The sequence below is a fragment of the Ostrea edulis genome, chromosome 9 (genome assembly GCF_947568905.1).
Source record: "Ostrea edulis chromosome 9, xbOstEdul1.1, whole genome shotgun sequence".
In the NCBI taxonomy this organism is placed as follows: Eukaryota; Metazoa; Mollusca; class Bivalvia; order Ostreida; family Ostreidae; genus Ostrea; species Ostrea edulis.
In genome coordinates, this window is record NC_079172.1 from 24394884 (window position 1) to 24417127 (window position 22244).

At 34.3% G+C, this 22244-nt stretch overlaps 2 protein-coding genes across 2 annotated transcripts in view; one reads left to right on the top strand and one right to left on the bottom strand.

Moving 5' to 3' along the window:
* Positions 1-3348, top strand: part of LOC125660389 (protein PBDC1-like) — a 16232-nt gene extending 12884 nt beyond the window's left edge. The window contains exon 6 of the mRNA XM_048892199.2: positions 922-3348. Within this exon, the coding sequence (XP_048748156.1) occupies positions 922-1025 (104 nt within the window). The 3' untranslated portion in view covers positions 1026-3348. The remainder of the gene's footprint in view (positions 1-921) is intronic.
* The window catches only part of LOC125660289 (uncharacterized), a 55799-nt gene that overhangs the window by 25696 nt on the left and 7859 nt on the right, over positions 1-22244 (bottom strand). Inside the window, exons 7-11 of the mRNA XM_056148946.1 lie at positions 20515-20635; positions 16896-16942; positions 16391-16697; positions 8078-8169; positions 7730-7793 (exon numbers count right to left, since the gene is read on the bottom strand). Coding sequence (XP_056004921.1) covers positions 7730-7793; positions 8078-8169; positions 16391-16697; positions 16896-16942; positions 20515-20635 — 631 coding nt within the window. The remainder of the gene's footprint in view (positions 1-7729; positions 7794-8077; positions 8170-16390; positions 16698-16895; positions 16943-20514; positions 20636-22244) is intronic.

Consider the following 22244-nt stretch of genomic DNA (forward strand, 5'->3'; position numbering starts at 1 on the left):
TGTTCAAATGAAGTGCCACACCCTTTGTGAAGAGGAGATAATAAAGAATTAGTGAAAATTTTGTGACATCTTTTAAAAACCTTCTGAAGAATTTCAGTCAAACTTGGCACAAATCATTCTTGGGTAAAAGGGATTCAATATTGTTCAAATGAAGGGCCATGCTCTCTCTAAAGGGGAGGTAATCAAGAAAAGTTTTGATTTACATGAAAGCTTCCTGACATAAAGTAGATTCAAGTTTCTTCAAACTGTGGTCCTTGGGTTTGGGATGGGGTCACAATAGGGTATCTGAGTTTAATATGGTGATATAGGAAAAATCTTCTCATGAACAGGGCCATGATTTGTAGCTATATTAATTTGCAAACATCCCCAGGTAGTGCATATTCAAGTTGTTTCAAATTGTGGCTTCTGGAAATGGGTAGGGCCACAATAAGGGTCAAAGTTTTACATTGGAATATATTGGGGAGAAACTTCTCAATAACATCAGGGCCGTGATAAGTCATGATATTAATCAAGCATATCCCAGGAAGTGTAGATTCAAGTTGATTTGCATAATGACCCCCAGAGGTAGGGTGGGGCCACAATAGGGGTTAAAGTTTTACATAAAAAATTCATAGGGAAACATCTTTAAAAATAGTCATCTCAATGATAGCAGGGCAATGATTAATCATATTGATATGCAATCATGTAGAGTTAGTTCAAATTCATCAGGTGCCCCGGGGCCACAATAGGAGATCAAAGATATACAGTATATGGGAATATACAGGAAATCAATGAAAACAACTTCTTTCCAAGAGTAGCAGAGCCACACTAAATCCCAAGTTGTGTGAAGTTAATTTTTTATGCCCCTGTATTTATAGTGGAGAGCATATTTTTTCATAGTACAGTTTGAATAACATAGATAACAAAATGTTTATATTTCAGTGGTGAGGATCCAGTTCTTGGCTATAGAAATAGCGAGAAACCGTGAAGGATATAATTCACCCCTGCGATTACAGAAGAGGGAAAAGTCGGAACAGAATACGTAACACATGGTCATATAGTTGGTGTATTAATTAACCGACTACGTAGTATTTATACAGTGGTCGCAACTTTGAAAAACACTCGTTACTGCTGGAAGATTTCATTATATAATTGATGTATATCATGTGTTTAATGTGAAATGTGATGTTAATTTACAATATGCTTTTCTTGATGAAATCGTTATGATGAACTGTAGGTGCTCTTGGTAAACACTTGTATTTTTTGACAATTTCTTTTTCATTACACTGTACCAGCATCAAGGTCTGCTTGACTCTTAAACATTGTACCAATATCAAGGTCTGCTTGACTCTTAAACATCGTACCAGCATCAAGGTCTGCTTGACTCTTAAACATTGTACCAGCATCAAGGTCTGCTAGACTCTTAAACATTGTACCAGCATCAAGGTCTGGTTGACTCTTAAACATTACCAGCTTCAAGGTCTGGTTGACTCTTAAACATTGTACCAGCATCAAGGTCTGCAAGACTCTTAAACATTGTACCAGCATCAAGGTCTGCTTGACTCTTAAACATTGTACCAGCTTCAAGGTCTGCTAGACTCTTAAACATTGTACCAGCTTCAAGGTCTGCTAGACTCTTAAACCTAATAGTAACAGCGGTCATGGGTACTTTGTCATATGGAGAATGAAGTTTTCGGAATGTGGTGATCTGTTTTCGAGTTCTTGATTAATTATCATTGTTGTATACTTACCTAGTCCAGAGCTGGTGTGTGCTGACAAGCAATGCTTATGTACATGTAATAGGGTCAACCTTTTACATGCTTTTAGTGCCTTTTTTAATTTAATACTTATTTTCACCCTTGGATATAAGCATGAATGAATATCCTGGACACAGTAAAACCACTTCGTTTTATGGGTCTAATCATTAATTTTAGACATTTAAATAACCTCCTAAACCATTAAAGCTAATGTGGGTTTTTTTTTTTATTATACCTGTTATACATGTAGTTGGGTTGTGTTATCATGTCTCCCCTCTTCCAGGAGGAGACATTATTTTTGTACTTTCTGTCCATCCAAGGGCCTCCTTGGCCAAGTGGTTAGAGCATCGTGCTCAAAATCGCACGGTCTGTCGGCGCAGGTTTGAATCCCGTTCACGCCGGTAAGTGAGAAAGTTTCCCAGTTTACTTTCGGGAGGTCAGTGGTCTCTTCCCAGCTACATTGTATCTGGGTTCTCTCTTCCACCAATAAAAACGGGGCTCCACCATATAACTGAAATGTTGTTGAGTGGCAGAAAACATCAATCAATCAATCTCTTATATGGCTCATCTAATAGATTTAAAACTTTGTACAATGCTTCATTGCCTTTTGTAGATGTGCCTATTGTAGGGACAGGAGGATTCAATTGTTATCCTTAAAGTTATAGTGGATCTTAGGGGTGGGGGTGTAAAATAGTTTGTGAACACTTCTGCTATATGGCTTATTGGAGTTCATAATTAATGTCTATGGTCTTGCTCATGCTTTCTACTCCATACCATGTAGTAAGTTTCATTTTGAGCCCTTCCAATTCGGAGGGCTGGGGAGATATTTGTTTTTCATAAAATCAATCTCAAGTTGTGTGATGCATTTGTCCATCAGTCTGTTGGTGAACAGCTTGTGGGTCAGATATAAACCTTACTTATAAGTCAAAGATCATCAAATTTGGTACACTTGTTCCCAATGATTATAGAAAGAAGCCAGTAGCCAAAAGATCAAAGGTGAAGGTCAACATACATGAGTAATTGAACAGGCACAAAATAAGATGCACACAGTACTAATAAGGCTAGGATAATCAAACCTGGTACACTTGTTCCCATTGTGAGAGAAAGATGCCCATTATTTCTCATGATGACAAATTAAACTTTCATCTTGAAGGCAAAACAGTATCAAACTTGGTATACATGTTTCCGATTGTGAGAGAAAGATGCCTATTTTTTCTCATGATGACAAATTAAACTTTCATCATGGAGGCAAAACAGTATCAAACTTGGTATACATGTTTCCGATTGTGCTGGTGCCAAGTATATTTTGAAAAGTAAAAATTTTACTCAAGTTATACTTGATTACCTGGTAGTACAAATTTCTCTTAACAAAGCCATTTTTGGTGTTTTATAATACTCTCTGATATCAAAGAAGTGTCTATAAAAAACCCTGTCAGAACCTAACTCTTTTATATCAGAGACTGGTTTGATTGGATGATAATTCTTGTTTCGATTTTTATTTCATTACTGAATATATTTTATTAGCTCTTTCAAACCTGCCATGGCAAAAGTGATTCTGAAGTATACATTGTATATATACCAAGTATATAAGTAAATATCTATATTCTATCTTCTTTGACTTGAATAATTACTGTACGGTACAGGAACTGGTCAAAAGAATATTTTGTTGTATCGTTTTAAATGTTACCTTTAAATTGTGGATGTCAACTTTTGCCCAATATCACACAAATTTCATAACGATACATATATATTATTACTACAGTAACTTGATCCGATGAGTTGGATCACGTCGAGTTGACAGGCGCGGATCATCAGATCACATGAGATCTGCGCCTGTCAACGAGACGTGATCCAAGTCTTCGGATCAAGTTACTGTAGTAATGATAAATTTATTATATACCCCCTTGTGCATTTTAAATCCACATTTATAAGATAATAATGTAATCCAAATTATCAAAAACACAGACATACCATGAAATTATGTTTTGTGTACGCGGTTTCGTTTGTGACGCGGTCAATATTTTCCACAAATAACGTTGCGTTAGTGCATTGTGACGGCATCAGTTTCAGAGGATACTGATACGGAATCAGAAAACCGGATCACACGCTGTGAAATCCACAGTATCAACAAACGATACATTGATGGGTATATAATAAATGTGTTTATATCATATCATCAACCAGAATGAGTATAAAATGTATATATCATCCATCCATTAAATCCACCTTTCTGAAATGAAAAAAACAAAACAAACCATTGTTTACCTTTGCCGCTGTAGAAACTGTTGCATTTCTTTTAGTGACACACTATAAAGATGTGACTGATTCCTACTATTCGTGTATTTCCAGTAGTGTCTCTAGTAGGTGTACCATACAGTGGCGGTACATGTATCATATTTACATTAATATGCAATCAAATTGAAAAAGAGAAATAAAGTTATATCATACAATATTTCAAATTATCTTTTTTATATGAATTATATATATATATATATATATATATATATACACACACTGTATATGATTGTGTGTGTGTGTAAAATATTAAATAAAATATGACACCATGTTGTAAAACATAAGCGCTCTCATTTTAAAAATTTTTTACGTGTTGTCATATTTTATTTGATATTTTACCTATTGATTACCGGACACTGAGGCAATTTTTCACATTTGGATATATATATAATTGTTAGAATTAACGACCTGAAGTCACTATTTTAAAAGGTCTAAAATTCAGAGAGCCTTGATCTTTCAATTGGCTACATAACTTCATCTCCATATTGAATCCTGTCGAAGATTATGCCAGATGATGGGCTAGATAGGAAGAACGCCTTGTCAGACTGGATAAAACATACGGAGTACTATATCTATAATGAGATAACTCGTGTTCACAAGTGGTACCAGATAGCCTAAATTGTACTGGACACATTAACAAAACTATCCATCCTTCTAGATTGATTGATTGAATATTGTTTACCATCCCTCTCGAGAATATTTCACTCATATGGAGATGTCACCACTGCCGGTGAAGGGCTGCAAAATTTAGGCCTATGCTCGGCGCTTATGGCCTTCGAGCAGGGAGGGATCTTTATCGTGCCACACTTACTGTGACACGGGACCTCGGTTTTTGCGGTCTCATCCGAAGGACCGTCCCATTTAGTCACCTTCTACGACAAGCAAGGGGTACTGAGGACCTATTCTAACCCGGATCCCCACAGGACCCATCCTTCTACAGGTCATGAGAGAATTAGATGGGTTAGATGAAGAATATATATTGGTTCCAGCTGGCAAAGTTTGTAACAACATTGTCTTTGTTAGGATCATTAATATTACAACTGTATTTAAACAAACTTGGCTTTAATTCCACATTTGGTCATCTTCGCTAGCCAAGGGTTTACGATCCACTCCGCTTCTTGACAACGAAGCGGATCGTAAACCCTTGGCTAGCGAAGATGACATTTGGTACTTGTACAGTTCCCTTTCCAAAGATGAAAATCTTCAAAATCATGTTTCAGTTTTGAACACATTCAATGGAACAAATGAATGTGAATTAGCATACCTAACTGGATTCCAAAACTCCTCGCAAACCGAGTTACATTTGCAGGATCCAGTAAATGTTTTACAAAGCCCTATCGTTACTTTTCATAAAAATATTGATTAAATGCTTTGAAGGAGAAACTTTAGATGTATTGTGCCACAACATGCAAGAAGTGGTGTAAATCAAATGTGGATACTCAAAAATTCTAGAGAACTTCCTGTAAATTTGAACTTACAAAACTTTTCCCAAATAAACATTCAAATGTATGACTTTTCAACACTTTACATGACCATTCCTCATAATGAATTAACAAGAGTATCACCAACGGTACATACATGTAATACGCCCGTGAAAATCTAATATAGGGTGTTTTTCTTCCACCATGATTTGTAGAACTTGCCTTCAAGTAGTATCAGCAATCATCAGGGTGCAACATACTTTCTTTGCATCGAAAAAACAAGACAAATCATGTACTCTCTATGTAATATTTTCACTTGGCATAAGATGTATGTGTACCAAGTTTAATGGCCCTTGCCCCCAACTAATTGGTCTGCATCCTGCTACTACGACTTTGACTTTTGACCTTAAAAAACAATAGGCATCCTCCACTTGGCATAAAGTGTATGTGTACAAAGTTTGACAGTCCTAACCTCAAAAGTTTGGTTTGTATACTACCTACGTTTTCCTACTAAGTGATACTGTGACTTTGACCTTGAAAAGTAATAGGCACCTTACTCTCATCATGGTGATCAAATGAACCAAGTTTCAATATCCTGGAGCTTGCGATTCGATTTGTATCTTGCCAACAAAGTTTCCAATTAAGTGATACTGTGACCTTGACCTATAACCTTGAAAAACAGTAGACGTCTTCCTCTCATCATGATGATCGAATGTACCAAGTTGCAATATCCTGGAGTTTACGGTTCGGTTTGTATCCTGCTTACATGGTTTTCCTACTAAGTAATACTTTGACCTTCTGACCTTGAAAAACAATAGGCATCTTCCTTTCATCATGGTGATCAAATATATTCCAAGTTGTAAAATCCTGGAGCTTACAGTTCGGTCTGTATCCTGCCCATAAGGTCCGGACAGACAGACAGACAATGCTATACCACAATACATCCCGTCTTCGACGGTCGTATAAAAACCAGGCTATTTTACAATGACAGTCGTTTCTTCACTAACAATGAAACGTAAGTGTTCATAGTTTGTGCCAGTCATCCATAAAATTACTTTTTAACACACCACTCCTATTCTACGCACAAATACTCTGAAGTTGCATATCAAAATGATAATGGAGTTCCTCATTGACAATATTTATGTAGTCTTTAGTGATCAGGTCTTCTAACTGTTGGAATTCTCATGGATACAAATTGTTCTTATGAAGCAGAATGTATTCAAAAGTTTCTACCCGAGAAAAAAATTGTTTGTTTTGGCCTTCAACTCAACATTTAGATAAATTGTTAAACGTTTAATCTATTAACAATACTCATTTTTATTCATATGTAAATTTAATATATACCAGTGAACTCGAAATAAAAGACAACACCACAGAGTCTTCCATATCTGCTTCATATTTTGATATTTCATTGAACATAGATGTCAACGGCAAATTAACAATTAACAACACATCTTTATGACAAATGAAACTTCAGCTTTTCCACCGAAAAATTTTCAAATTCTATTTTTCCATTTTTAATGTTTAGAATGCTTAACTAGGGTATTTCTAATGGTTAACAAAAATTTGAATATCAGTTGTCAAGGTACATGAGAGATACTTTGTAATGTAAATAAGGCTTGTGCCATGTTTTTATTCACATAGGTTAAATATACTAGTAAAGGTTTCAGATTTTTTTTTAATTCACAAGTTAATTCTAAATACAATTAAATAGTTTTTAGGGTTTGGCACATCTCATTTAGTTTAAACATGCTATTTTCTATTAAGTCATCTATATGTAAATAAGAACATGGCACGAGCCTTGTTTATATAACAAAGAATTGTGAGTGATATACATGTATCTCGCTTGTAACTCAACAACTGATATTCAAATTTTGGATGACCATTAGAAATACTTTAGTTAAGCATTGTAAACAAATAAAAATGGAAAAATAAAATTTGAAAAATTTCAGCTCAAATCGTGTCCATGCCCCTTTAAGAAAACACTTATCTTTCCTTTATGACACCATTATACATACATTCTTCTTTTTTTTAAAAATACAACTTTAGATTATTTTTTTCAAACCCTGAGAAGGTGAAAAGACCTGTAATAAATGTTGTTTACAAACAATTAGGAGACATAAGTATATATTTTTTATTGATGTTTAAGTTATCCACAAAAACATTTTCATCACAGACAAGGATTAGAAAAGACTCTCTGAAAATAAATGAGATATCACACCTCAAAGTTTATAACTCCAAACAGGGTATTCACCATTTTTAAATTGTCTATCTGGCTGTTTATAGAAATATTGTTAGTTTTGTATTGAGCAACTTCTTCTTCTAGTTTGTTTTGGTAAAGCTGAAATGGAAAAATTGGAGACAAAATTAAAAATGTGGTTGTTTATGGAAAAGAAATTTTAATCACAAGCTAATAAATTCTATAATTTTTAACTCATTTAATCATAACTACTGCTGTACACAACACCTTTTCACGTCCTTATGCAACAGAAAGTTGCTTGCATCCAATTTTAATGTAAATCATGTTTGTTACGAATATTTTGAAACAGTTACTGTTTTCATCATTTTATCACGTGTTGACAACTGAAAAGTGTTCGTGAATCCCACAGTAGAATTTGTTCATACCTTTAATTCATTAATCTGTTTAATTAGAAAGTTGTTCTCTTCTTGTATCAGTTTAAAATGTCTTCGTATCTGTTTGATTTCAAATTCTCTATCTGAAAAAAAAGAAAGATTAGAATTCTGTGTAACATGTTTCAATGTTATATGTATATGGAAGTGTTTCCTTCAGTTTTTGTTACCATGGTAGCATTCATACGGAGAACTTTATGAAATTTGTCTGGTAATTACTAACAAAGAAAATGAACACAAGTAATCTATTCATCTCTCTTACGTGTATGAGGGTTGTTCAAAATTTACGTGGACACCATTGTTATCTATCATTTCAAACATCAAATAGCATGAAATTAATAGCAGAAACATATTCTTTTAAAATTCCAGTAAAATTTTCAATCTTGTACCGCATAAGTGGTATTTTTAGCAAGACACAAATTTAGCTATTTGTCCATAAATTATAGGTATACATATTTAGCGAGAGCTAATTTTAGCGACTTTAGAATTTCAATCAAGATAGCTATTACATATTGTACCTTTGATATGGAATAAATAATAGCGATATTCAATTTTAGCGATCTCAACACTATCGCTAATAATGCCAAAATTAAATCCTCGCTAAAAATTCTACTTAATGGTTAATACATGTATATGTACGGATATCAATTTATAACATTAAGAAATACCATTTTTATGATCATAATATTTCAGTATGAATAAAGATTCTTTTATAATATGTGTGACTTCTCATTTGTATTATTATAAAGTGGGTTTTTTCTATGCATTAAGGCCATTTAATTTTTAATGCCCTTGTACATTCATTGTCAGATACCCACATCTGATCGACTCGTGGTGAGTAGAAGACGAGATCAGCCGTGGGTATCCGACTATGTTGTATATTAAACTTTTGCAATCAGAAATTTCTAAGGACAGATTTTCAACAATTGATGGCTGGTGCCACATTTGACAGTGGCGGGTAAATGTTACAGGAAGTAGTAATGGGTTGTTAACTTGTACGGTAGAGACTTCCGGTTAAGAGATTAGACAAGTTGTACCACAAATGTTTCTCAAACTGGATACAAAACTGATATACAAATATCTAGTCAATTAACTGGGATTATTTGTATATAGCATCAAATAATCTATATTACTGTCCACTGTTGGTTTCTGAACAGATTTTATCTATTGAGAGCAATGTGACTTTCATGCACAAATATCAAATTTTACATTAATATAACTGTTATTAAAAAAGATATAGGGCATATGTATTTACCATCTTGTTCTCCCACTTAAATTAAACTGTTTTTCGTCATCAAAATATAAATTTCAGCAAATCATTGCAAAGTCATACACATTCTGTAACATTTGAATGATTAAACCGATAATTTCACTTAACAAAGAGAACATGTGTTAATGTAGTTTTCGTTCTGTAATTAAACAAGTTAAAGGGCATATGTATTTACCATCTTGTTCTCCAATTGTAACCATATGTTAATGTAATTTACAAGTACCGGTAATTTACAATTGGCCCATATATGCAGACAATTTTTGCATAAATCAATATTTGATCCTGAGGATGTATATCACACCAATGAGAAAATTGTTATGAAAGGAAAGTGGATATGTACAAAATTATTTTGAAATCTAAACTTTAAAATTCACTTTATTTTGTATGAAATACAGTTTTAGTAGAAAAATATTGGAAGGGGGGGGGGGGGGGGGGGGAGAGATAAAACCCAATAGAGAATAGAGATTCGAACTTATGATCTGAAGATTGGTTGCCACATCTTAACCTACTGAGCTAACCAGCTAAGCAATGAAGTTTAAAAGGACAAGATATACAGTGCTAATATTCAATTTTCCATTTATGGTTCAAAAGGAAGTTAGCAATCCTCATGTTTTCTTCTTCCCTAAGGAGAATACTGATCACTGGCAGTATTTTACAACTTAAATGAGTGAGCGTATGGAACAAAAATTTGAATGCCAGCATCATTGTTCTGGAGAGGATACGTTGATGAAACTTTTTCTTACATGTTGCTAGAAAAAATTTCTGAAAACAATTACAATTTATCAAGATCTATGGGGATATGGTTTAATCCATCAGAATTTTCTGAGGATGATTGATCATGAATTTGGCAAGATGTAACAGACAACCATCTTATCCTGGATAAGTTTTTAAAATATCTTCCTTACATATTCAATTACACCCCCAAAGGAAAACTGGTACCATATTTATGCCATTCTAGAGAAGTCAAAAGTCACGGTAGCCATCTTGGAAAAGCACATTTCTGAATCCCTTTAGGAACAACTTTGTGAAAATGATGACTTGGCATACTGCCATTCTGATAACAAATTCCATTTTTATCCACTCTAATTAGAAAACATGTTGGAATTGTGATCAGTAGACAAAGAGTAACAATGAAAAGGTGAAGATAATGAACAGTGATCAATCTCAGAAACCCTATAAAGAATACAAAATTAAGAGAATGGCAAACGTGAAGCTCTGGACTTATCTAAGGTGGGATCAGGTATCTAGGAGGGCAAGCATTCCCTGTTGCATGGTAACACCCACCATGAGTCCTATCTTGATCAGGTAAATGGAGTAATTTTTAGTCAAAATTAGTATACAGTTCTTCTGGTACCACTTGAGTTTATAACTTGATATGCAGGCATTCTTGAGGGAAAATGAATTTTGTTTGAGCCAGATATCGTGGTGTACTAATCTTGTTTGAGCCAGATATCGTGGTGCAATAGCAGGTAATGAGATGAAAATCTGGATTTTTTGTAATGGCAGCTTCTTCAGAAGAAGAGGCATGCCTAGTTTAGAGACTTGATATGTAGTTTAGAGACTAGATATGTTGTTTAGAGACTTGATATGTAGTTAGAGACTTGATATGTAGTTTAGAGACTCTATATGTTGTTTAGAGACTAGATATGTTGTTTAGAGACTTGATATGTTGTTTAGAGACTTGTTATGTAGTTTAGAGACTTGATATGTAGTTTAGGGACTTGATATATAGTTTAGAGACCTGATATGTAGTTTAGAGACTTGATATATAGTTTAGAGACTTGATATATAGTTTAGAGACTTGATATGTAGTTTAAAGACTTGATATGTAGTTTAGAGACTTGATATGTAGTTTAGAGACTTGATATATAGTTTAGAGACCTGATATGTAGTTTAAAGACCTGATATGTAGTTTAGAGACTTGATGTGTAGTTTAGAGACTTGATGTGTAGTTTAGAGACTTGATATATAGTTTAGAGACTTGATATGTTGTTTAGAGACTTGATATGTTGTTTAGAGACTTGATATGTTGTTTAGAGACTTGATATATAGTTTAGAGACTTGATATGTTGTTTAGAGACTTGATATATAGTTTAGAGACTTGATATATAGTTTAGAGACTTGATATGTTGTTTAGAGAGATATGTTGTTTAGAGACTTGATATGTAGTTTAGAGACTTGATATGTAGTTTAGAGACTTGATATATAGTTTAGAGACTTGATGTGTAGTTTAGAGAATTGATATGTTGTTTAGAGACTTGATATGTAGTTTAGAGACTTGATATGTTGTTTAGAGACTTGATATGTTGTTTAGAGACTTGATATGTTGTTTAGAGACTTGATATGTAGTTTAAAGACTTGATATGTAGTTTAGGGACTTGATATATAGTTTAGAGACCTGATATGTAGTTTAGAGAATTGATGTGTAGTTTAGAGACTAGATACGTAGTTTAGAGACTTGATATGTAGTTTAGAGACTTAATGTGTCATTTAGAGACTTGATATATCGTTTAGAGAACTGATACAGTAAAACTCTGATATAGCGAATTTCTGGGGACCCTCTATAAAAATTCGCTATAAGCGTAATTCGCTATACGTTTATAGCGAATTCATAATTCAAATACAACAAATTCGTTATAAAACTGATTTGTTCTACATGTATACCAGTTTTATAAGAAAGCAGCAATCAATATACTTGTGTTTGTATCGTTTCTAATAGAAATGAAGCCTATATATTTTTGAGAAGAAATATTTTTATACAAGAAATATACACATTGATTTATATATGATAATTTATCTTGATGGATTATTAAGTCATGCAAGAACATGTCGAGAGAGAAATGTCAACAAAATTTTGCGCAATTCATACAATGTAGTCTATTGCAATTGTCATTTACTTGTTGCTTTACACAAATAAAGGAGTGTACGATAAAATGAATGCAATCAAACTTCAAATTTGATTAACGAGAATAGTAAATAATAGCGACAATATATTTCCTAAATGTATGTGTAAGTATTGTTTTGCGTTAACAACTTTTTTTGAAAAAATACAAACAGAAACTTTGTAACAACAGTGGATCCTTTATGTCAATGGAAAACGATTGGTAAAAATCACAAAGAGTTTAAAATGAACAAAATAAATTCATAATAAAAGGTGATTTTTACGTTCATTTTTAATACAAGGGGAATATGAATTTACTTCGTTATATCCATAAATTCGCTATATCCATGTTTGTTATAAACGCAAATTTTTATAAAGAATTTGCCGGGGAAATCATTTTCACTTCGCTATAGCTGTAATTTCGCTATATCCGTGTTTGCTATATTCGAGTTTTACTGCATATAGTTTAGAGAATTGATGTGTAGTTTAGGGACTTGATATGTAGTTTAGAGACTTGATGTGTAGTTTAGAGACTAGATATGTAGTTTAGAGACCTGATATTATTAGTTACACAGTTAGTTAGTGACCTGATACGGAAAAATACATGGTGTGAAAAGAAAACCCGTATCGGGCGAGGCGAAGCCGAGTTCGATACAGGTTTCCTTTTCACACCATGTATTTTTCCGTATCAGGTCACTAACTAACTGTGTAACGAATTTATCACGTCGAAGACCTCTAACTGTATATGTGGGGGGTCTATATCATACAACTTAGTCAAATGTCTTTCCTTTTGACACGGCTGCAAGTCGAACCCGACGATAAATAAAATTACTCGCCCAATACGGATTTTACTCGCATGATATGGTTTTTTTCACGGCGTCATGTGACCAAGATCTGACCAATTAGATTTCAACAATTTTGTCTGAGGCGTGATAAGGTGCTCTATCGTGCGTGTATCCTATCGTATCGTGTGTGTATCCTATCGTATCATGCGTGTATCCTATCCTATCATGTATCAGGTTTTCCGTTTTCTATCGTATTTTGCGTTTATCAGGTCTATCGTGTATCGTGTTTTGCGTGTATCAGGTTTTCCGTTTATCGTGAAAATCGTTTATCGTGTTGCTTCGGAAACTATCGGGATCGTATATAAAATCTAATGAAAAAGTACGATACTTTCCGAAACCTTTATTCGTTTTGTTAAAGAAGCTATTTTTAGGAATCGAGGAAAGACGGTATATTTGAAGGAGAACATAAAGTTGTCGATTTTAAGGCAGAAGAAGAGTTATTTGTCTGTCCAGAGAGAGTGAAAATTTATCACAATTTAATTCTAAGTAGTCTGGAAAGTAGGCAGTGGTCTGTCGAACAAACCGAGGACAGTAAATCTGAAAGCTCCTTCATCTGAAGTTCATAAACATTTGTTTGTCTAGAAACAATTATTTGTAGTTAACACTAACAGAAAAATAGAAAGTTCCGATTTGAAAGGGAAAATCAGTAAATTACATTGTTTATCACATACATGTATATTTTAATAATGGTTCTTTTTCTTCCAATTTTTTCACCTGTATGCTACTTATTGAGCAACTGCTGAACTTGTGCGCGTCCTTATATCTGATTTTGTGTATCAGCCGTGTTTTGACAGCTAGCATTCTCAGGGACATTGTATTTCACACATTTAGAAGAGTAAGTTTTAAAAGGGTGCAAGGGTGTTGCATCCCCTGAAATTCTGCTCAACTGGGCACGATTCCGCTGTCATCGTTGGTTTTTTTTACTTGTACATGTACACATGTACCAATAGTCGTACGTGTAGATACTGGAAATTTATGCTGGTTTTGATGATTATTTGAATTTTTTACACACTAAGCGTTTCAAAATTGCGAATTTAAAACAAGCCGGGTTTTGTTTATGTTTTTTTAAACAGTTTATTTATGTTTTGTTAACAAAATATCAATTCAAATAAATATGTTCCAATTACTTATGACTATCAATTATTATTCATAGTGTTAAAATATCTAACAGGTGTAGTGCGGTTGATTTTTTTAAAGCGGTCGTTATGAAAATAACTTGAGATGTTGAATGAGCTGTGAACTTAGAGCTTGATGCAAAATAACCCCCTCCTCGCCACACACACAATATTACTTGGTTTTATTTCATATTCAAGGTAATATACATTAGCATAAGAGAGCTATTGAAGCATGATATCACTACATCATATTACATTTAGTTAATTCCCTGTATAATTTATATATTAAACATTAGGTGACAATATAAATTTTAGAATCATTGGCTGAGAAAATTCATATAGATATCAAATAATGAATTCAATGCCGTATATATTTTAGTATTTTTATTTTAGCTGTGATGGCATAAAAAAACAAATAAAATTTAAAAAAAATACGTACGACCGTGGATTAAAGAGATTATATGGTACAAAACCGATCATGTTACCGCGACAGGGACAGGTAACTGATAGTCATCCCGCGATGAGAATGCAGTTTTCCTGAGTTACCTATAGATTACCGCGTTAGATTTTTCCCATCGCGAGAACGCGGAAAACAAGAAATCCGCGTTGTTCATAATGTAGGTATATACTGAGCACTGAAATCCTTCAATATTATTATCAACATAATGTAATTATGTTGTAGGTATCAAAATTTCGTTCTGTCTAAATCGTTTCTTATCAGGTTTTCCGTTTATCGTGAAGATCGTTTATCGTGTTTAGCGTTTATCAGGTCTATCGTGAAGATCGTTTATCAGGTTTATCGTGTATCCTATCGTATCGTGCGTGTATCCTATCGTATCGTGCGTGTATCCTATCCTATCATGCGTGTATCATGTCCTATCGTTTATCATGTCAAGAATAACGTTGCGGGTACTGTATGTAGTTTAGAGACTTGATATATAGTTTAGAGACTTGATGTGTCATTTAGAGACCTGATATGTAGTTTAGAGACTTGATATGTAGTTTAGAGACTTAATATGTAGTTTAGGGACTTGATATTTAGTTTAGAGACTTGATATGTAGTTTAGAGACTAGATATGTCATTCTGTAGAATATGTAAATAAGGCATATTTGTGAAACGCCAGGCACCTGATTGTGGCTCAAGTCCTGTCAAGCCAGTGAATCATCCATTAATTGTCCTTGTCAGTGTATTGTCATATTTATATTGGATGCCTTGAAGTGTAATACTTGGCATGCAACAAGTAATTAAAATTAAATTATTAATAGTTACATGATATTATCACCATCAATATAGGCTTCAAGTCTGTTAATATCCTTTAACCAAATTCTACTGATATTGTGTCATTAAAAATAACCCAAAACTAGAATGACTGATGCATATAAAGCATTTCTTTACGATTTAAAGGTATACTTATGCTTTTACTTCTAAATCTTGTCCTACTTCCATTTTATATTCAAAAAATTTAATTTTATTTGTAACACACAATATGAATGACTCATCTGACTTTATCAACATTCTTTATATCGTATAAAAAAAGTTGTAGTTTATTCCCATTACATGACGTCCTAGGAATGACGTCACAATACATTTGGTTGTTCTTTCCATTTTGTTGCTATGGCAATATTGGTCCACGTCATACAAAAATTCACATTTTCTATAGAATTATTCATCAAATAATATCAAACGCGATTTACCAAATTAAACTATGAGGGAAGATTGATTGATTGAATATTGTTTAACGTCCCTCTCGAGAACATCTCACTCATATGGAGACGTTACCATCGCCGGTGAAGGGCTACATTTAGGCCTATGCTCGGCGCTTACGGCCTTTGAGCAGGGAGGGATCTTTCTCGTGCCACACCTGCTGTGACACGAGACCTCAGTTTTTGCAGTCTCATCTGAAGGACCGCCCCATTTAGTCGCCTCTTACGACAAGCATGGGGTACTGAGGACCTATTCTAATCTGGATCTCCACAGGAATATGAGGGAAGAAAGTAATTTTTGCCCATTTTATACAATATATAAAGTAAGTTGGGAGAGTTTACGCTGTTTTATATACCACAGTATATAATGCGTAGTGTCCCAACTTGCTGTATATCATATAAAATGGAGAAAAATTACTTTTATTCCTTAATTACAATACAAATCATGATCAAACATCATTCTTCTATCTTTCATGTTAATCTGTTTCTGACCTAAATTTTCTTGTAGGAAACCATTGATAAATCCCTGAACATCCACAGGTGATGTTCTATCCAGAATGTCAAGTTGAGAAACACAGATCCCATCCCCTGATTGGCTGCTCTCGTTGCCTAGGTGACTAGAGACTAATGATGTTTCAGCCAGATCGCGTGACTCCTGTTCTGCTTGAAGCTGTAAATCTTTCTGAATCTCTCCCGTGATGTTCTGTAAGTGTTGTCTTCCAAACATATGTTCCTTTTTGTTGTGGAGAGAACTAAAATACTGGTCACAAACCCGACAATAGAGTTCATTCATGCTACCCTACACAAAAAATAAAAACAATTTTAAGTCTAAAACAGTTCAATTCCAAGTTCATTTTTAGGGATAATTTCAGAATAACGATGCAAGTCGAACGAAAATGTCATTTACATCTACAAAAACTCCCATTTCATAAATTTTTTTCTCATTAATGATTTTTTTTTAAATTTTCAAATAAACATATATGTAATCTTGAATTACCTCTTCCTCATCCATTGTATAGGGAAATGCTTCTTCTACCTCCTGGCCTACAATAAAAAAAAATGATAAAGCTACATGCAAATTTTTTATTTATCAATTATCAAATTCAGTCATTTTCAAATATTAAGATTGTTGATTGATTGTTTTGCTGTTTTCCGCCACACTCAACAATTTTTCAGTTATCTGATGGCACCCAGTTTTTATTGGTGGAAGAGAGAATCCAGATACAATGTGCCTGGGAAGAGACCACTGACCATCCAAAAGTAAACTGGGAAACTTTCTTACTTACCGGTGCGAGTGGGATTCGAACCCGAGCCGACCAGAGGTGAGAGGCCATGTGATTTTGAGTGCAATGCTCTAACTACTCGGCCACAGAGGCGAAACAAGAAATTATCAAATTCTAGTCCATAACACTCATTTCCATTTGAAATATGATGTCACAATATTCATGATTTTCAAATTCACAATCTCCATGAAAATCATCTAATTTAAAAGTGCTAATTTTTGAAATGCCTAGAAATCATGAGAGACATCCGTGAACCCAATTTATTTTCACAATTTAAATTTCAAATCATAACTAAGCATCTTACAAGATATTGTAAAATATTTACATTTCCAATGTGTTTTTGCCTCGTTTTATCATGACCATGACATTGGATGACAATCCGGATATCATAAACCATGCTAGGTTTTGTTACTATGTTTCTGTTGTTGGAGTGAGTTCCGGAATAAATACATGAGGAGAAAACATGCTGATGTGTTTGGTGGCTGTATTTTTACATTTTACATAAACATTGAAGAGCCGAAAGAGGGTTTTATAACATGGTGGAGAATCCGGGAATCGATCCCGGTACCTCCTTTGATATCTTTACAAATTGAAATGATAGCCATTTCCTCATGTATGTGGTGCAGATATGAACAATGCATGCATGTATGAATCTTGATAAATGTAGTATGTCTATTTTAACGGCTGGGAATATTCCGACAGAAACGAAGGTAGAATGTTTTGTAGACATTAAAAATAAATTTCATTTTTGAAAACACATGAGGGTATGAACCGCAACACTTCAAGCTGGCATACTTTTCATGAAGCTAACATGCTTCATGAAGTAAGTCGGCATAAATCATCACAGTTCATACCCTTAAGTGTTTTTAAAAATGAAATTTCATAAAATTCCAGCCCCTGAAACCCCAGATATAAATTGATTGATTGAATATTGTTTGACATCACTCTCGAGAATATTCCACTCACATGGAGACTTCACCATTGCCGGTGAAGGGCTGCAAAATTTAGGCCTATGCTCAGTGCTTATGGCCTTTGAGCAGGGAGGGGAAAACCGAGGTCCCATGTCACAGCAGGTGTGGCACGATAAAGATCCAGATATAAATATCTAAAGTACTAAGATACCTGATGTTATGACAGATTTAATCATCTTCCCACTGCACGTCACTTCCCAATGAAGTCACAAAAATATTCGTTATTTTTTAACAATATTCACTTTTTCTCTCAATGATATTCGGTATAATCTTATCAATGAGATCAGCTTTAATCCATTCATTGAGAAGACATGTGTAACAGTAACATATCAAGAAGCTGACAGGAGCCATTTTATAGAGATTATTGTGCTTCATAGCACATACAAATCCAGGCAATCCATCTCTTAGCAGAAATGTCCTGGACATCCATCCCACAAATTAGGTCAAACCGTATCCTGGTTTTCATCAATCCATCCCATAATAGATTTTCACAAATGGTAAACAATGTTGGGTCTAATGACCAAACAACTCCAGTTAAACTATCCCCTGATTTTCATAAATCCCTCCAATAAAGATTGTTTTACATGGCAAATAACATATAGTCAACCAGGTCAAACTATTCTAGGTATTTGTTAATTTGTTCCTAAACATATTCTCTTTGCTAAGAAAATCCCACGCAATTATTGGACCACTGTTTCCACTACGAACTACCACCATATTGATCCTTTACAACAAAAACTAGACAATATTGTGATGTCACAAAATGACCCTGCTTTGTGGCATTATTTGCTATATTCAAGGTCCATAACTCTTTCAAAAATAGATCAAGAAAGTCCAAACTCAAAGTTGATCTGTACGTAACCTATTGATATAAGTTCATGTATAAATTTTCAATCAAGTAGCTGCAGGGATAGCCAAGATCAGTCTAGAAAAGTGTTTGCATGGATGCACAAGCTGATCACTATAGGGCACCTCATGTCGATATTGCAGGGCCTTAATTAAGGTCATTCCACCCTTCTAGAATTATAAACCGGTACATGATATGCCCGCATACATTATTGACCCAGGAATTTGAACAAGTAAGAAAGGATTATCCACAAAAGGATTTTGTCGGAGTTGCAATAACAATGTCTTTTGCATTAAACAAATCTACGTCCAAGGACTGTAGCTCCTTCAAAAATAGCGGGACAGCATTCCCCTTGTAATGTGCACATTTACACATTGTGATCTTCCTTTGCACCAAGTTTCATCAAAATCCCCCAAAGGGTTTAAGAGGAGTTGCGAAGACAAAGTATTTTGAATAGGAAAAAAACCAAGTCCAAGAGTCACCTTGTCCCACATCTGAAGACTTTCCATAGATATTTATTTGCATGTAAAACCTTAGTCCCTATTCTGGCCCCAACCTACCCCTGGAGGCCATGATTTTTTAAAACTTTGAACCCCCTTGTGGCCACATCCTACCCCTGGGGGCCATGATTTTTACAAACTTGAATCTGCATTATGTTAGGAAGCTTTCATGTAAATTTCCACTTTCCTGGCCCAGTAATTTTTGAGAAGATTTTTAAAGATTTTCCCTATATATTTGTATGCAAAACTTTGATCCCCCCTTGTGGCCCCATCCTACCCCCAGGTGCCATGATTTTAACAAACTTCAATCTGCGCTATGTCAGGAATCTTTCATGTAAATCTCAGCTTGTCTAGCCCAATAGTTCTTGAAAAGAAGATTTTTAAAGATTTTCCTCTATATTTGTATGTAAAACTTTGATCCATTATTGTGAAGATCAAAATTCCCATATATCAGAAAGCTTTCATGTAAATTTCAGCTTTTCTGGCCCAGTGGTTCTTGAGAAGATTTTTAAATGACCCTACCCTATTTTTTGCATTTTTGTGATTATCTCCCCTTTGAAAGGGACATGGCCCTTCATTAGAACAAACTTGAAAGCCCTTTACCCAAGGATGCTTTTGGCTAAGTTTGGTTGAAATTGGCCCAGTAGTTCTGGAGAAGAGGTCGAAAATGTAAAAAGCTTACAGACAGATGGACAGACAACCAGTGAGCAGAAAAGCTCAATTGAGCTTTCAGCTCAGGTGAGCTAAAAACTACGGACATTTAAGATAAGATGTAAATAAATCAAGTGCCATAGTCTTTTAAACAAAGAAACAGTAGAGACATTCACACACACACGCACCTTCACGGAGTATCAACAGAAGATATACAATTTCCAAATGATATTTTTAACGAATTTCACTCGCAACATTTATTACGTTGCCCCCGGTATTATGTTATTTTGTCGTGACAAAAGGAAAAATGTAATAATGGGGTTCCACTGTAGTACAGTAACTATATTCCTACTATTGTCCTTACCTGGAGGAAAGCCCTTTCCTTTCTTTTTCTTCATTGCACTCATGTAGGCATCAGATTGTTGAAAAGTTTTTAATTGTTCCATGTATCGCTTCTTGTCCTCTTGTGCTGCCAGGAGGTACTTCTGTCAATGGTAGATAAGACAACAATAGATTACAGTGTCATACACATGTCTGATATGGCATCATTGATCAATATGAATATAGGATAGCCATCACACTCAGAATACTTATATACCAAAAGTCCTGTCTCTAAACTAAAGTTCTAAGGTGTGACAGATGTACATGTATATACATACAGAATCATCTCGGGGGTTGGGGTGGGGGTGGGGTCTCTCTGTGCTTCACAAGTAACACAAAACCACACCTATCTGATGTCTGTAGGTGGGTGTTTTTTGTGTATAGGTCTATACATTTTGAACTCATTCAGGGTACAGTATTTGTAGTTTATACTGTATAAGTGGAATTTTAGCAAGACACAAATTTTGCAATTTTTCCAGAAAAATGGGCATTTATATAAAGAGTGTAAGCTAATTTTAGGCTACTTTATTATTCCAAGAAAGGTAACTATTACCTCTGAAATGGAATATTTTTTTAGCAATATTCAATTTTAGCAACCTCATCACTCTCACTAATACTGCCAAAATTAAATCCTTGCTAAAAATTCTGCTTATATGGTATGAGGAATTCATGTTGATACCATACATGACAGTGAGGGGGATATGAAGATTTAGTCATCAAAGAAAAGTCTCACATCAGCTTGAGGGGGATATTTATTTTTCATGGTTGAATAAATCTTCATATGCACCAAACATTCCTGCATTACATCATAATACTGTATCCACAATCTTCAATGATTCTATTTGCAACAGAATTCTGGACTTTGATGCTGGTTTATACGTCTTGACAACTGATTACCGTATACCTGGGTTTTTTTAGCAACCTTCAAAATTAGCCATTTTTTCTAAATCTGGTGATGTAATATTAGCGTGATATTTTTTTTAAAGCGATTCCATGTGTTGAGAAAAAATAAATAAAATACATATAAGTGTAGAAAAAACAAAACAGAAATTTATTCAAGATTGCATGTAACTTCAGCTGGAAATGCAAATTTAGGGTGACGTTGAATAGTTTTCCTGCTGTAAATCAACTGAATTGACAAAAAAGTTACTGAAGAGGGATCCAGCAAAGGTGGCTAAAATTGTTATGAAATGCTGATAAATTTATTGATCTATAATTTGATTTTGCATTGATTAAACATGAACAAATGCTTAATGCCTGTGATTATTTTCACATTGTAGCACGAGTTATTTTGATAAGATATCGATATGTTTATTTATTAGATTAATTTAATTTCCCATTATATTAGATTAATTTAATTTCCCATTATTTGGCATTTGTCGCTGATGCCTTTTATCTCGGCATACTTGGCCACCTCTCTAGCCATTGAACATAAATATGCAGTGAAAACGATTTTTATTGACAATTAATTTGAGAAAAGCTCACCAAATTGTCTCGGAAGACACTTACCTGTTACAAGTAGGTCAAAAGGGATAACTCTATTAAGTTCCAAGAAATTTTCCCAGAGCGTGTAAAGAAGGATAACTCTATTTGCTTTTTACGTAATACTTTCTGCTCATCGGAAATGTTTTATTAGCATGAATTCCTCCTCCTTCATATAAAATACAGTAAAATCCTGTTATCTCAAACTCAGTGGAACCAAAGAAAAACTTC